Here is a 17,626-nt window from a genome sequence, read left to right on the forward strand (position 1 = left end):
ATAAGATGTTTGTGTATTATGCATAGTTTATGTTCGTTGTGGGGTTTTTTTTTTAATTAAAACATTAATAGGGAAACAAAAGGAAAAGTTACAATACATCATTCACTTATTATGAAAATGGTAATTATTTCATGTGAAACTTAACTATATACAAATGCAGCAAACCCATTAAAATACATTTAACAATGCACTTTAATCCTATTTCTAGTGAAGAGAAGTATCTGTGTTCCACAGAATAGCCTTCAGTCATGCACATTGTTTGGACAGTTTCCTTGACTGAGAACCAGTTCAGATATGAGCTACTGTCCAAGATCACATATTCTACCAAACTATATTATACCTTACCTACCATCACTGTAGTTGTGACAAGATACAAACCAGCCTTTTCTTTAGAAATGTTAAGTCTTTGCAAAAGTCTGAATGTAATGTATGCGTCACCCATAGTATATTCATAAGTGTCCATCCACCTGGAGGAAATTTTTTTTTTTAAACCCAGCAGAATATTTACATTTCTAGAAGTAGATATTGTGCTTGCTTATAGGGATTTTAAGATTGCTTCAGTCCTTAGTAACTTTTTCATGAAAATCAAGTTAAGCTTGTCATGCCAGACATGGCATTGTGTTTTGACACTGGGCAGAACACACATATGCCACAACGAAGAGAAAACTGCAAGCAAGTGTAAAATATAAACCATGACATTTAGCCACATTTAACTTGACAATTTTTTTGTTCTTTTTTTTTTTTTTTTTTAAGTTTGGAGAGTAATTATGTATACAGATGGATTTCACTTATGCTAGAGGAGTTTTGACAAACACCATCCTCAGTGATCAAAGAGCCTCTGGCTGAATTTCTAAAATGTACATTCTGCAAACGATATTGAGTCTAGAACAAGTATATTATCTCATGAGCCTAAAGTTCACATTTACTATGCAGTAACAATTTTCACCTTACTCCACAGATGCAAAACATAGACATGTTATTGCCGGCACAGCAAAGAGCTGGAAAGATTTAATCAACAGCACCTTCAAGCTATTATGCATATCAAATAGCAAGATAAAAATCACAAAGACATTCTGTAAAGAGATTGTACAAACAGACTGAGCAATTTTTATTAGCACAGTTTTGCTGAAATGGACATGTCTCCACATGGAGGACACCAGAATGCCAAAGACTATGTTGTACAGTGAACTTCAATAAGCAAAAAAAAGTCTAGAAGCAGGCAGAGGAAGAGAAAGATTTACTGCTACCCACTGTACCATACAGACACATGGGAGGCTACAACGGATAAGTTACTTAGGCTCACTACACGGACATCTGGTGCAAAGTTTTGTCGTGTGACATTTATTAAACAAGAATATACGTCAAAAGTAAGCACTGCCAACGAAGTGAGTAAACCATTAGTGAAGTGGTTCTCAAACTGTTTAGTGGACCACTTGCTAGGGGGTCTGTAGACCACTGGCTAGTCACATGATACAGGCTCTTACAGTGGTTTCTGTATAAAAAGCTAAAGATATTTCATACAGTTTAACTTGTCCACATGATTCGGAGGTGGAGGGGAGATGATCCATGAGACATACTTCTATTACAACGTTGTCCCCATTATGAAAGTTTGAGAATCTCTGCAATTATGTACTTCTCTAGCCAACACACAGAAATATCTGCTGCCATTTGGAATCCAAAAGAGCTCAAGACTGTCATTTTTAACATGAAGACCAAACAAATATGCATGCCTGCAGTGACTTCTGAAAAACCTTTTAGATATCAACCATTATTTTTCTTGTTCTAGCTTGCACCTTCCTGTAAGTCTAATGCAGAGCCAAAACTAATATTAATTTATAAAGAACCACCCCCAAAGCATGCTGGGAGCTGTACAAACAAACAAGGGGGCTAATGCAAAAAGGAATAGATGAAGTTAATAAATATAGGGCCAAAAGTAGTGCAGCACTTGCAAATTAAAAGGAGATTTTTAGAAGTTATGAAAGATGAACAGAGAGAAGGAGGGGAAGAGAGTTCCACATTTTACAGCTCACCACAGTAAAAGGTATAACGTGCTGGCTGGCCAAAGGCACAATGGTGGAATCCGTAAAACGTGGGTCAAAGTCAAAGTGCAGCTATTGCCTCAGAATTAGGTCTTGAGCACAATCTGTACCTATACAATGTTCAAAACCCAATATTCCCAACTTCAACCCCTACATTTACATTTATATAGTCAGCCACTGAAGAACACAGAGCAGGACAGATGTAATACAACTATGATTGCTCAAGCCAGTGAGATACTGTGCTGCAGCATTCTGAACAGCTGTATGTAGTGGAGATATCCTACTTTAAGCCTTGCAGGGAGGGATTTACTTTGATCATGCCCCTTTGCTGCTACAAGATGTTACCATTGCAAAATTGTCACAGGATAAAATAATGCAACAGGTAGAGCAGATTAAGTAGTTTTCCTATAACATTTAATAAATGGCTCTCTCAGAAAAGGTGTGACTGAAAGAGACATAAAAATTCTTAACCAGATACCTCTGAATAAATCACCTCAAACTGGGGAAACAAGGAGTAGAACCCCTCATATAAATAACCTCTACCAGCAACAAGACCTATTACCCAAGGCTAGATGTACGGAGTTCAGATAAGCCAGCTGGCAAAATCATTCAAACATTCTGCCAGGGCAAAGAATGAGCTTCCACAGGGCAAGAGATATACAATGGCATGCCATATAAATGGGACTATACTATGTTTAGAAATTATCTTGCCAGGAGATACTGTAGAGGTAATAAGAAAGATCCTTGAAGGATGCCATATTTCAGACCCCTCAGCAAGTTGATCATCACCAAGAGCACTTCCAAAACAAGCAATGTCAAGCTACAGCTAATGGCAAATCAAAAGCTGCCTAAAAAAAGTCTCACATGACCAATGATTTATGGCCCCCTAACAAGCAAAGTTTCATCTCCAAAGGGAGGCCAGAACCTCGACTGTTACTCATTTCCAGTCATGCTTGGATACCAGTAACTACTGCCTTCTCAAATCACTTTTTCCTAAAAGAGGATTGTTACTAGGCAATAAATGACACACTCTCTAGCATCATAAGGATGTTTCTTAAACATGATGACGTCCGCATCTCACCAAAGGATAGTCAACATCCTCAGTTTGCTAAGTAATAATACTGATAATGCCTGGTAATGTATTATAGCCACACAGTTTTCACCAAACAGCATGAGCAAGGATTTGAACAACAGAGAGCACACCTCAGTCTGAAAGCAAGTTATCTTTTCCATGAGAGTGTAACAAGTGACAAGGATGGAACAGAATGTCAAACACATCCAACCCAAAAAAGGCCCCAACAAATAAATTAAATATCCAAAACAGACCCAAAAATAAGGTTGAGCAACCAACCAATTCTGTATCAGTGCTCCACTAATTCTAGGTAAGACAACTCAGTTCATCACTTCCAGGAAGCCATATGCTGGCCCATCCACATGTACACTGAAGTCCCAAAGACAATCTGTGAGCCTCACAGACGTTAGCTCAGAAAACTGAGCTGCAAGGTACCCCCTTCCCCCATGGCTGGTGGTATCTACCACTTCAAAGTTACCCACTAATGATTTTTTTTAAATTCTGAATACTGACCAAATAAATAAAATGTATCACACTAAATACAGCGGACAAGTTCAGAAACTTGGGCTCAATCCTACATGAGCCCCTGGTTTAACTTCGTGTTCATGAAGTATTTAAAAATAGATAATATTTTTATCACCCTACTCCTTAGCAGACAACAGCATACAAAAAACTTACATAGAAACTTCTGCACAAGTATTGGTCTTCACTCAGGAGCAGCCCAGGACAAAAACAGCATGGAGTCTAAATTTTATCTAACCATACAAAAGATGGTCCCAGCAGGTCAGGAGAAAGGACATTCATACAGCAAACTAAGGAAGCTGTAGGTGTACTATACCATTTAGCAGATTGCTCCATAAGTGACTTGAGACGTTTCCATTTCCAGGGCTCCTAGTAGGAGCTGCAGCAGTATTCCAATTCTTGCTAACTCAAATACATCATCAAAAACATCTGTAATTTTAGTACTTGAGTCTTTTCCAGTACATAATATATTTTTATTGCATAAAACATGAAGCTCCTTTCTATGAAGTTGCTGTACATATGGAAATTCTACAGATTACAAGACTGTTTCAAATCAGATTGCTCAGTAGCACTTCAACTTCGTATTTGCTTTTTGGTATGTCCACAATTACATTGACAGTATTAATGGATTCTGGTTCTCTCAAGTACCATTTATTCATCCGATAGAAAACGGTCCCCTGAAAAGAACAAGTACCCACAGACTTCCATGCTCATCGAAAGCATTACAAATGGAAACTAGACTTCATTTTACAATTCTGCAATCTGAATGCTGCTCATTATTTTGAAGTCTAAGTACAATATGACTTCTTAGTATTACTGTATAAAAATAAGTACCTGTAAGCCAACTGGAAAGACTGCATACAAAGGTAATGGTTTAAAACTTAGCTCTCCAAGCAAAACACAAAACGGGAAGCACTCATTTGTCAACAGGATTATATTAAAAAGCTATATTGGAAAATAAAATCATAAGCCAATTTTTTCCAAAAGAAGATGCCTAAAGTTGGGCACCAAAATCTATATTTAGACACGCAAATAAGAATGATCTGACTTTCAGAAGTGGTAAGCTCTCATTGGCTTTAAAGTAATGGATTTTAACAGTCTCTCAGCACTTCTGAAAGAAAATAAGAGAGTCTTAATACAGAAGAGTCTCAGGAGTCTACCTCCCTACCCTAAGAGGTGCCTTATTTAGGCGCCTTTATTTGAAAATGTTGACCATGTCTATACTTCCAGAGACAACTCCAGCTGGTTCCATAATTTTTCCCCATACCTTAAAAATAGCATGGAGATCCAAGATAAATTCTGATCACCTACAAATACCAAACATTTTTTAAATATGAAATCATCCCACACCTGAGCCACTGCCACAGGCTCCTGCCCATCTTTGTTTTTGAGACAATTCTGTCCAAATTCAAGACACTCACTTCAGTTTTCAAAAAAGCATAATAAAAGAGCAAAAAAAGTTGTTCCTTGTTTCTATCAATAAAAACAGCCACCCTAAACACAGACAGACACAAAACCGTATCAGTACACAACTCGAGACAGAAGCTTAGTTTTGATAAGATCCCACCCTCATAGCAATTCGGTTCCCTGGGAGGCCTCCACCCACCATCATAAACTCAAAGTGATGGAACTTGTAAGTATGCCATATCACTATAGAAAATAAACTATGTCTTTATCCACTCTGTTTTAAAGCTGGAACAAATTAAGTACAAAAGAAATGCAAAATACCTTTGTTGATTGACTGATTAGATTTTATTCAGTCCATTCTCTTTTACCTGAGAGGTCATGATGAATAAGATCAGCAAAGTGGGGGTCGTCGCCCCACCAAAATATCCACAGCTCTCTGCGTCCAGGTCTCTGATCGCGCCGCCAAACACTCAGTACATCAGCCTTCAGGCAGCGACTGAAACTGCTCAAAATGGGGTCCTCTTCCGTTACCGGAAAGAGAATTGGGGCAGATGTTGGACCCTGCCATACGTATCGTTTCCATTTAATCCCAGTTAAATCAGCCTGCAGAAGGAAAACAGAAAAAAGAATTAGATGAAAAATATTTGGGGGAAACAAGATTTACTAAATCCAAAAGTTATTTCTAGTTCCTCCATTAGAAGGAAGTTCCTAGTTGATGTGATTTAAAAAAAAAAAGAGAGAGAAGGAATAATCCATGCTTCTACATTTTTAACAAAAACGTACCAAAAAAATATTTTCTAAAATTTACTGAACTCTGTTGAACGGGAAGATGATAAAGACAGCTTATGTCCTAAACTATGACTTGCAGCTTGCTTAACATCTATCAACTTCTATCTTTAAATAACTGCTGTAAGTATTAATACCCGAAGCAAAATTGCAATAAACTGATCAAGTTCTTAAATGTTTGCACTGTCGTTTTAGCTGTCTTGGTCTACTCAGAAGAGACCTGAAGAAGAGTTCTGTGTAGCTCGAAAGCTTGTCTTTTTCACCAACTGACGTTGGTCCAGTAAAGGATACTACCTCATCTGCCTTGCCTCTCCAACTTGTTAAAGTCAGCAAAACTTGCTAAAATACGAGAGGTGAACAGCAACCATTAATGAAATTGTTTTCAAACTATTTATGACTGTACAGTTATAGACTAATCATGTATCTTGGCAAACACTTATGTATGCTCCCTCTGTGCATTTTAAATTCACAATACTTTCAGGAAAACTCTATACACTAGACCTACCTTCAGTGAACACCCTTAATAAGTTCCAGCGCTTTGAAAGATCTACTGGTAATAACAGAATTCCCTATTTTAGAGAGAGCAACTACTTCAAACAAGCTGCAACTTTTCAAGTGCACCCGCTATGCCCTACACCATCATATTCTCCTCTTCTCCCACTCCCAAAATTAAATCCTAAATTTTTTTTTTTGCAAAAAAAAAAAAAAAAAAAAAAAAAAAATGCATTTAACTTACGTCTGAAATTAATATAGTTTATCCACCAAATCCCTGTAAACCACAACAATCTGTTTTACTCTACCTTTCCTAATGATAGTCTTTTTCCTATTAGTGCAGGTAATCTCGATTCTTAAATTATTATTTACAAAGCAACACTGTGCTGAAGAGATCAATGTTTAAACCCAGACCATTTTTTAAATTGAACAGTGACCTCAAGATGCATGGCAGGAGTTGCCAATGGATTCAGCCTCATAAATGAGCATATACGAGGGGTTCCCCTTTTCCCACACTGTTTTATTCCCCCATCTGCCCTCCCTTCTGGTATGACAACGATTAAGATTATTGTACATTTTATCTAATAGGGTAACCTCCCCTAGCTCAGTAGGAAGGTGAGGCAGTTTGGATTCACGGTTGCTAAGGAATTTGCAACAGTTGGTACTTCTGAAAGACTTACAAGATGTTGCTTATACTGAACTGCAGGGCTGATGCAGCCTTCATACTGCAGACATGCTCAAGTTATCCTGCAGACATGCTCAAGTTGCCCAGATTCCCCTCCCCCAAAATATACACCAGCAAGAACAGCCTGACACAGGTTTTACTTACAACAGCATCCATAATAATAAATACCAAGCAGTCAACCTGATACAAATTAATTTGCATTAAAAGGAAAATGAGACAGGTCAGCAATACCCACAGCCACAAAAAAGTGCACCATAGCCCAATTAAATCAAGTTGGCTTTAGGAGCTGTCAAAAGTGAAGATTAACACTTTCACAGTAAAAAAAATAAGGATGTGAAATGGTGCACAACACAAATACAGGATGTCATGTGCCTTTGTACAAAATGTATCACCAAAAACAGTTGTTTAGAGAAAAATTATGAACAAAAGAAAGCATTAAGAAGCAAGGAAAAAAAATTTTAGCTGAGATTTTTTTCTGGGGCGACACTCAGGGAGAAGGAGGAGAGAAAGTTTGCCCGAGGAAAGGGGGAGTAGTGGAGCTTACATACCTCCTGTCAGGACTAAAATAAAGATGTGAGAAGGTATAGCTAAAAATATTAATAGAAAGCAGAAAAAGTTGAGGACAAGGAAACAGAAGGGGAAAGCAAGGTGTTGGGGTAATACTAGCCTGAAAAGAGGAGAGCAAGACGGAAAGACAAGATTAGACAGGCAACGTTGTGGGTGGAGGGGGGAGAAAAACAGAGGGTCTAGTTCCAGGCAGGGCCTACTCTAAGGACTCATCCAGCAGAAGCTATGCTAAAAATGGCTGCTTAGCTTCCATTACCCCTTCCACCCAACCCCCCAAAAAACTCTCTTTCCCTGTGTGTATAGCGTGTCTGCAGCTGGTGGACGCTTACCAGACAGAATAGGTTGGAATGGCAATCCTCCAGGCTGGCCCCGTTCGGCACGAAGCAGGAACTCATCCTCACAGCCACAACCCACACGCCATTATCCCACAGCCTCCGACAAGAAAGAAAGAGACAGACAGAGAGAGAGAGAGAGACTGAGAGGGGAGGGAGAGACACAGAAGGAAAGGGGGGGAGGGAGATTACACACACACACGCACAAATAATAACACAATTAAATAAAGAATTTACACTGACACACACACAGAGAATAGTGGCAGGTTAAATACACCGGAGGGGAGCAGTGAAAAGTGGGTAAAAGATTCAGAACCTTTCCTCCTCTTCTGCCAAAACGGGGTAAAGACAACAAGGAAGAGGGAGAAAAGAAGGAAAGGGTCAATAATCCAAGGATGGGAGATTAAGATACACAATCCTCCCTGCTTCTCTTGTCTACTCAATCGAAGACCAAGGGGAGAAGAGGGTAACTGATCCAACAAGGGGAGAGGAGTGGGGGTACTTAATCCAGTGGGGTAGGAGGTAAAATGGGTTCACGATCCCTCCCTCTTATCTCAGTCACCAAACGAGGGGGTTGAGGAATAAATAATCCAAGGGGGCAATTAATCCAGCAACCTCCCTGTTCTTCCTCTTGTTTTCTTAATCGTCAGATGAGAGGGGCAAATAGTGGAATGACTGGGGGGTGGGTGGATGTGGGTTGATAACAGAGTCCGAGGGGAAGAGAGTAAAACGGGGGTGTCAGCTTCTTCTCCCCCTCAAAATATATTCCAAATAAATTAAAAATTAGATCAGACAAAAACTTCAGCTGTCAGAAACAAGGTAAGTCTTAAGAATTCCCACGGGTGGGGTAAAATTCTCCCACGGTGCACCCCCAAAATCCGCCGGGAGGTTCTGGAGTAAGAAGGGGACCCCCAAAAGCTCCCTCAGCAGCCCAGGGAGGGATGTTTTCTTGCGAGCATAACCCCTCCCCCCAAAAAATCCTCTTATCTGAAAGGTGAATCCCAAATATTCTCCCTTGCGCGTGAAGACTCTTCGCTGGGGGGGGCGAAGAGCGAGACTGTGGGTGACTCTGGAAGTCTCTTCGGGGCAGATCTTCTCCAGGGGTGGAGCCCCCCTTTTCCCAGCGGGCGCCTGAATCCCACGAAGTCGCGTCAGCAGGGGCCTACCCCCCACATTGAGCCGACCCCACCAAAGCCCCCCCGAGGGGTGGGTCCTCCGTCCCCCAGCACGCTGGCGCGGGGGGCTCCCTCCGCCGCTGCGCACCCCGCAAGGTCTCCCCTGGAGGCGGGGGATGAGCCCCGAAAGTCTTCGGCTGGCGAGCTCTCTGGCGACGGAGGCTGAACCCCGCGATCTCCCTGGCTGGAGGAGGGGCCGCAGCGTCTCTTCGGGGGAGGGCCCGCCCAAAGGGGGGGTTGAACCCCGAATCCGCGCGACCCTCCGCGGACGGGGGGGGCCGAACCCCCCGCTCTCGCCAGCGGGGGGGGAGGGGGGCCGAACCCCGGGCTCTCCTCCGCTGAGGAGCCGAACCCCACAGGCTCCGGCCCCGCCGCCGTGCGCGGAGACAGAGGGACGCGGCGGCTGGTGCGGCGGCCGCAGTCGGTGTCCCGAAGCCCCCGCTGGCGGGCCTCCTCCCTCAGCGGTGCCTCTGTCGGCGGCTGCCCGGCCGCGGCATCCTGAGCGCCCGGCTCCCGTCAGCGGGTCTCCCCCATGTCGCGTCCCGGCCGGAGGGGGGAGGGGAGCGAGAGAGGGGGGGGATTCTTCTCCCGTCTAATTCCGAGCCCCTTTTTCTTTAATGGCGGCCACAGGGACGAGAGTCTGGGGGGCCCCCCCCTTCCGCGCCCTGATTGGTCGCCGCCGCGTCACGTGGGCTCGAGCAGCGATGGCCGCCGTCGAGGTTCGGGGAAAGGGGCTGCACTGGCGCAGCCTGGCCGTTAGGGTCCACGGCAGCGCCCGGGAGCTGGGAAAGTGCGGCTCGCTGCTCGTTGAGAGGTCGCCATCTAGCGGGGCTTTGTGGCGTAGCGCAGCGGGGTGAGCTGCAGGTTTGAAATGAGCTTAAACATCAAAGTCCTCGGTCTTTTCCTCAAGGCCCCACATTCGACCCAGGCTTGAATTCTGTCTCCCCATCTTGGGTTTGAATCCCCACTCAGCCAAAGAGTTAGTTCAAATCTCCAGTAGGCGTAATCTGTTTCTGACTCCCAGCAGCATCTGAACAAGGGCCAACTGGGTTCAAATTCTAGCCCAGGTTCAACAATTATCCTACCCACCATCTAGCATCTGCCCCTAAACACAAGAGTGAGCCCAAAATCCAAGTCCTATCAACGCCTCCTGAACGCTGGCAAGGAGGACTCTTGTCTTTGCTCACTGGCTGTCAGCTCTAAATCCTGGCACAGGCTGATTGGGGTCAACGCACAAGAGCAAATCAGCACTTACAGAGTGGGTTTTGCATCTTAAAGTTCTTTAGAATAGACAGGTATTGTGAACAAGACTGTGTATTCCATGATTGTACAGCCATCAATTCTACCCTGCTGCAGAACTGTACAGAGTTGCAGAAGCAGTATGAAATTATTCAGAATTGGAGGTACTATAGTAACATAACATTTAGTTCCAAAAATAAATTAACTTTTAAAGTTTTTTTAAATATACTGAACATTTTATTAACCCTATCATGGTGGGTCTGTTATATCACATTCAATAGGTTGCAGGTAGAATACAACCTTTAAAGCTTTATTATTTTATGTGATTTTCATACATAGTTTTGTTAATGGCTGTATTTTAAATCTGCGAAAGTGACTCAGGCAAAAGAAAGATACCTTCAAATATTTTGGCTAGGATAACAGTCAGATCAAAATATATTTTCATGCTACCCCAGCAAATTGAATCAAAGCTATACAATATGATGTTTCACAGGCCCTGAAAATTATTTCAGGACTCATGAATATGTTGAGCATCCATCTTCGGCACATGGGTTGAGGGACACTCTATAACAAAGTTTATATTATAAAAAAACAATGAGCAGGTACAGATTTATTTGCTTCTAAGCTAAACTTTGTAGATTTACTCCTTACACAGACTATTTTTGTATGTCAGCATGTGCAAGCAGCATTTTCATTTATTTTAATCAGAACTCAATTGGAAAGTTTTTAACCGGAGAGATTCATTCCCTTACTGCTCTTATAAATACAGCAGCTAGAGAGAGGGATAGAAGGTGGGGGAGGTCATTTTAGAATACAAGACCCTTTCCAAGAAGCAGAAGCAGATGGTTTTCTCCATAGTGAGTGAAGATGAGGACAGCAGAAGCAGGAGCTGTTCTGCTGCAGTACTCAGAACTGACTCCTCTGGGCCGCTTTGGGTACTTAGATCCACACGAAAGACCTCCAAAGTTTCAATGCAGCACTTTGGTCGTTAGAGTAATTATCTCCCTGCACAGAGATAAAGAGTTGTTTGCAATGTTATTAAGTCACACATCCCCAAGGAGAAATTCAACACTTTGAAGGAGATTAAAAAAAAGCAGCATTAACACAGAAATACTGGTGTGGTTTCTATCAAACAGTATCTTTAGGAAAAGATGGGATTTGACTGCAGGAATGGAAACATGGTAATACTACATACTGCAGGCCAGGAATAATACTGGCTTTGCTACTGATTCACTATATATTCTGGGGTAACTCATTTAACTTCTATGCCTCAGTTTACTTCTCTGTTAAATTAAACTAATAATAGTATTTAGCTATCTCGTGTCATGTTAATTAATAGTTGTAAAGTATTTTGCTATCCTTGTCTAAAAGGGCTTTATAAATGCCAAATATCTGTCCAAGAACATTAATATAAATATGCCACCTTCGTAAAAGGTTTCCAGACTACTGTACCCCTTTCCGGAGTCTGATTTGTCTTACGTACCTCAAGTTTCACCTCACTTAAAAACTACTTGCTTACAAAATCAGACAAAATACAGAAGCGCCACAGCACATTATTACTGAAAAAATCCTTACTTTCTCATTTTTACCAAATAATTACAAAATAAATCAATTTGCATATAAATATTGTACATACATTTCAGTGTATAGTGTACACAGCAATATAAACAAGTCATTGTATGAAATTTAGGTTTGTACTGACTTTCCTAGTGCTTTTTATGTAGCTTGTTGTAAAACTAGGCAAATATCTAAATGAGTTGATGTACCACCTAGAAGACCTCTGTGTACCCCCATGGGTACCCGTACCCCTGGTAGAGAACCACTGTTCTATGAAGTGTCATGCACACAAATGGGGCTGTATAAACAATAGTAAGATACACTAGATAATATTCCATGTATGCCTAATCATGTATGGTAAATTTGTATCTTGATAGGTAGGTTTGACTTGCATTTAGTAAACACAATTTGAAAACAAAGCCTTCTGTGTGACTATAAGAGAATATGAGGGCATGTCTACACAGGAAAGTTATGCCTATATAAATGTGAATGTGATTTTCAGTAAATTTAAAAGAATATAGTTATACCAGTATAACTCCCCATGTTGACACTCTTATTCAGGTATAAGAGTGCCTTTTCTTGGTTTAGCTTACATCCCTTTGGAAGGGGTGTAAGCAAAACTGAGAAGGCACTTTTATTCCGGAATTAGTGTCCACATGGGAAGTTTTACCAGTATAACTGTATCGGTTTAACTATACCGGGATAACTATCCCAGTATAACTGGTAAATTTTCCCTGTGTTGAAAAGCCCTGAGTCAAAGGGAGGGTAAGAAAGGCTAATTTGTAATTTGGTAGGAAAAACAATTAACTGGAAAAAATTAGAAGATAAACAAAGTGCCAACCTTCCATATTAATTTACAACTTCTTGTGGCTGCCCAGTATGCAAAATTACACTAATCTAAACATTCACTTAACTACCTGTAATTTACATTAATTTACCCACCTCTAAATTTCACCCATTTACTTTTGCTTCACCATCTTTCTGAATGAAAATCCTTCAGATACTTGTTGGGGACACACAAGTGACTATCTAGATAACACAATGTATTCTGCTAATTGAGTTACCCAGGCCAAATAGCCAAAATTACAGTAGTACAAGGGATTATTATAATAGTCCATCTGAAGCATATGTCAGATCATGTAAATTTATGACAGATTTATGCCAACACTTCCCTGGCTTCCTTGATACAGGGAATACTATCATTGCTATAGAATAATTAAAAGGACATCAAGAGGTCACAACACTAGGAACAATGAAGAGGACTAGTAATATATTAAAATAATATCAAAGTTATCTTTAACAACTATTAAATATACCCAGGGGAGGGTGGAGAAACAGGACAACTACCCAATACAGGTAATTGTGCACACAAGAAGTAACTTGATACAGATTTTGTTCCCAGTGGAATGATGACATGGCAGGTGGCTACTGCGCAGCCCGTCCTCAAGAGAAGATAAATTGTACTTAAAAGATGACCAGAGTCCCTTCTCACTAATTTGTTTTTCTAATAAATGAAGTAAGATATCTTCTCCTGTAAAACATTTATTTTGCAGAGTAATAAAAAATGCTGAATTTTTGAGAGAGTTAAGGTTCTAATAAGAAAAGTAAAAGGCAACTTAAAAGTAACAATGGTTTAATGAAAAGTATACCACTCCTTTTTATATAGATTTTTTTCTAATTTAGTTTCTCTGTCTTAAAAATACATATTGAAATATAAGGCAGAAATTCTACCAATCTATACACATTCATAAAGTGCTCCCCATTGTACTTTCTCAGGCACTGATCCTGCAGTTGGCCCCCCATGCAAAAGGGTCTGTACATGCTGAACTGATTGCAGAATTGGGGCCTAATTTTGTAACTTTCTAGTAATCTACAATTTACTTTATGACCACCACCACACTAGCATTTAATTTCAGTTCAAGCTCTTTTCTAATTTTTCTAAGTATTTCTTTTTGCATTCAATTTATTTGAAAAATGGAGAGTTTGTAGGATTAGATATATTGCTAGCTAGCTGAGGTGCAGACTGAGCACTAAAGCTCCAGCCACAGAGCTGGTAATTATTGTAATTGGTCCATTTGAAGCACAATATATCAAGTGGTACAGAGAGTTCAATTCATGCCAATCAGTCTCTAGTTGGCACAGACAGTTCTATCAGGAGGATATAGAGGTCTCAGCAGGATTTATTATTGGCATTTGGCTCAACAGTTCTCTTTTCCAAATGGTTTCAAAGGGGGTAGGGTGGGAGGGGAACTAATTTTTAATAATTTAAGGTACCTAAAATGGATAGATACCAACAGCCACATAGTAATTACTATTGCAGACTATCAAGCTATTTAAGCAAGAGGGATTTAAAATATTATTGCTGTAAAGAAATGTCTGTCAGGTTTTAACAAATATGCCCTGATCACTACAAAGTTACCAAAACATTTGCTATGAACAGTACTATAAGTATGAGCAGAACTCCAGAGGACAAGGTACAGTAGAGTATTTACATAATGTGTGTTCCTCTGTAAACAATTCAATCAAGTTACTGGAATCCTGTCAGATTTACTTGTATGTACAGTACCAAATGTGCCTAGTAAATAGGATTGTGGGAATGAGAAAACAGTAACTTATTTTATAATGAAAAAAATAAACTCACACTAGTAGGTAGGATTGGGGGAGCTGTTTAGGTCCAACTAATATCTATTCTAGGTATTTCTATGATACCATCACTGTGGTGTGAAGGCACTATACCCAGTAATTACATTTTGAGTTTTTCACAATGGCCCTGCTCTTCACCTCTCCTACCTTAAGCTGTTTTTTTATTAATACCTCCTCAGGTTTGGGGATTACAGGAATATTTTTACAAGATGGTGAATTTTGCATTGTGGTCTGATTTCCATTGGTGGGTCAGGTTTAAGACAGGACCCTAATAGACTATGTGGTTCCAATGTAGTGCAGTGAAAAGGAGAATTCCTGCACTGTTAAGCCCTGATACGGCAAAGACTTAAACATGAATGTGAGTAGTCCTTCTGAAGTCCACTGGACTACACACGTGTGCAAAGTTACACATGTACTTCCATTTTTGCAAGATCAGGGCCTTAATTAGTTCCCTACTGTTTAACGGAGGGGAGGAGGGAAAGATACTGGAAAACCACTCCCTATTAAGGCACAAGACATAAGAGCCTCCTGGGTAAGGAATCTCATAAGAAGCCATTTCTATGCTTCTCAGAAAAGCACCTGGATTCTCATAAGTCAAAGTAGTAGAGAGAAAGAAATGAACCATCTCAGATGAATGAGGGTCAGAGGATGCTCTTTGAATCTACAGCAGGGAACGGGGAGGAATGAGTTTGCAAATAACCATAACATTTGCCATTATAGGCCTGCTCCTACAGCCTTTACTCTCAATGACTTAATATGCTACAGGATTGGGTCCTATATCCTTGCGCTCTAAAGGCCTACACGCTTATCAGAAGAATCCTTCTGGTAACCACCAAACAGTGTAACTTGAAATATCTTTATTTGCTACAACATGACACAGCAAGCTTTTTTAGATTAGGTGTTTCAGCTACAAATAATCAAATTAAAGGAAAAATAAATCAAGTTAAAATAAAGTCATGTTAGTTCAAAATTGCCTTTAAGACCTGCGTACAGATTATTACAAAGAAAGGTTTGGTTTACCAGAAGAAAAAGCTTATAATGTAACAATGTTTGAGTGAAGAGAAAAATCATTCAGGATTTTTTAGTATTAATATATGTTATTCAAATAAATTAAAATCTAATCAGTAGGTCTGATTTTAGAAATTTGAAATGAGTCATGAGAAAATGTTGTTTATATGGTAACAATGGACAAAAGATTCTGTGCTTTGCATGGTAACAAACTACCTTCTAGGCCACATTCACAAGTTACTGCACGTCAGACAAAGAAATTGATTTGTTTGGTGCAATAAATGATGGCAGACCTTTAGATATTTGAGGTGTAACAGATGGTTCTCTAGGAAGAGCACACAGACTGGCAGGCAGTACACTTCATTAGAATGGCTTGGAATGTCTTCAGCAATTACACACTGAATGCTTTAGGAAAAAAAGAACTGTCATCTCTATGATTCTCTCAATGCAAATAATGTTCCTTTCCCTGTTCTGATTCTAAAGAATGATATCTTCTCATAACACACAAGCTACTGGCAAAGAGAGTCAGTAAACAGGGCAGGGGAGCAACTTCAGCCCTTCAAAGATTACAGGAAGCAAGATTCCAGGCTGATGCCCTCAAAAGATATTGTTATCTGTGGAAGGGGGAGCAAATAGGAAAAATCTTAACATTCAGAGAAAACAAGTTTTGTCATGTAACTGTAAGAGTACTTTATCTACAGCTATCTATACAAAGTAGATGTAACTTGTGGAAGAGGAGAGAGAAGTTTAAAAACAAGCCCCTTCAGCCTCTTAGGAACTGCTGAGACAGTGTGCTGAGCCCCTAGGGTAAGCAGTGGAGGGGAAAGGGAGTACATTACTCAACAGTAACCCCCCTCTGGTAGATTAAGGGGCATCACTGCTGTGGTCTGAAGAGTCCTATTAATCTGAAAGATTGTAGCTACAAGGCTTGAGGGCAGGGTGTAGAAAAAAGAAGTTCCCCAGGGATATGACAGGGATTCCCCCACCCCCCCTTATGACAAGATTGGCTATTTACCTGTTAACAGTTCAAAACCACAGATAAAATAAGAAATAAAACAGTAATAGAGATGCTGGTGTTAGTATTACAACTAAAGTTCAAACTAACATCCCCTCTCCCTCCAAAACAGTTATTTCTGGGGTCAGATCTTATCAATCAAATTCACCCTAGATAGAGTATTATATAGCAGAGTAAATACTAACCAAAATACGTCCTTTTAACCAATTGTAACTTAAACATTGAGGAATCATAACTGCACTACTCCCTCTCCAATTAGCAGCAGCTTTCTTTATATTTGCTTATGAAGCGTAAACTGTTCACTTATCATTACAAAGACCTTCTGTAGAGGACTTAAAAAAACAGCAACAGCAATTAAGATGATGACAGCAGAGGTGGATTAGGCACATTATGTCAGAAAATACCCAGCTGTTTCCTTTTCAGCAAGGGACACACCAAGCATCTGAAATGCTGTGGCCAAATTTTGCCAGTCCACATAGCACCGGTGATTATTTTAGGGACAGTAGAGACTCTCAAGATGGGGGTATGGATAAAATAAACTAAAAAGGATATTGTAGAGTGAATGATTTTTTTAAAAATCACCAACTCTCCCTTATGTGCATATAAAGCTTTTTCTTCCCCCCTGAGTTCAAATTTTCTATTTTATAAACCTATTCTTTGCGTGTGAAATTGACTAAAAGCCAACAGAAACCGACTAATCTATTTTCATTGCCAAAGTGAGAAATCCAAAATGTACTGACAGCACAAAGAGTGAACAGTAAATTAGATAATACAATTATTTCACTTAGTTGTGTTGGAAGGCATTTAAAGAGTTAATTAAGACTATAGGACTCAGTACACTTAGGTTATCACTAGCACCACTAACCTCTGTTACAACCACATGTGCCTCTCTGTGCTGCTTGCTCCTGCCTGCACGTCATCATGATACTAATAATCTAAGGAATAATTTGTAACAATCTGATATTGTCCATTTAAGAAAAAAAGATGTCTGAAATATAAATGCTTCACTTTGGGTGCTTTCAGCAGGACTGACCAGACTAAAAACAACTGAGGAAATAAGATAAACTTCATTATTGGTACAGTATGA

The 17,626-nt window shown here is 40.2% G+C and overlaps 1 protein-coding gene across 1 annotated transcript in view; it reads right to left on the bottom strand.

Annotated features, from left to right (window-relative positions):
• Positions 1-9,691, bottom strand: part of MED13 (mediator complex subunit 13) — a 74,824-nt gene extending 65,133 nt beyond the window's left edge. Inside the window, exons 1-2 of the mRNA XM_067565742.1 lie at positions 7,900-9,691; positions 5,409-5,643 (exon numbers count right to left, since the gene is read on the bottom strand). Of these exons, the coding sequence (XP_067421843.1) occupies positions 5,409-5,643; positions 7,900-7,965 (301 nt within the window). The 5' untranslated portion in view covers positions 7,966-9,691. The remainder of the gene's footprint in view (positions 1-5,408; positions 5,644-7,899) is intronic.
• Between the last annotated feature and the right edge of the window lie 7,935 nt (positions 9,692-17,626).

The sequence above is a fragment of the Emydura macquarii genome, unplaced genomic scaffold (genome assembly GCF_026122565.2).
Source record: "Emydura macquarii macquarii isolate MOO-44397 ecotype Brisbane River unplaced genomic scaffold, CSIRO-AGI_Emac_v2 contig_2699, whole genome shotgun sequence".
Classification (NCBI taxonomy): domain Eukaryota; kingdom Metazoa; phylum Chordata; order Testudines; family Chelidae; genus Emydura; species Emydura macquarii.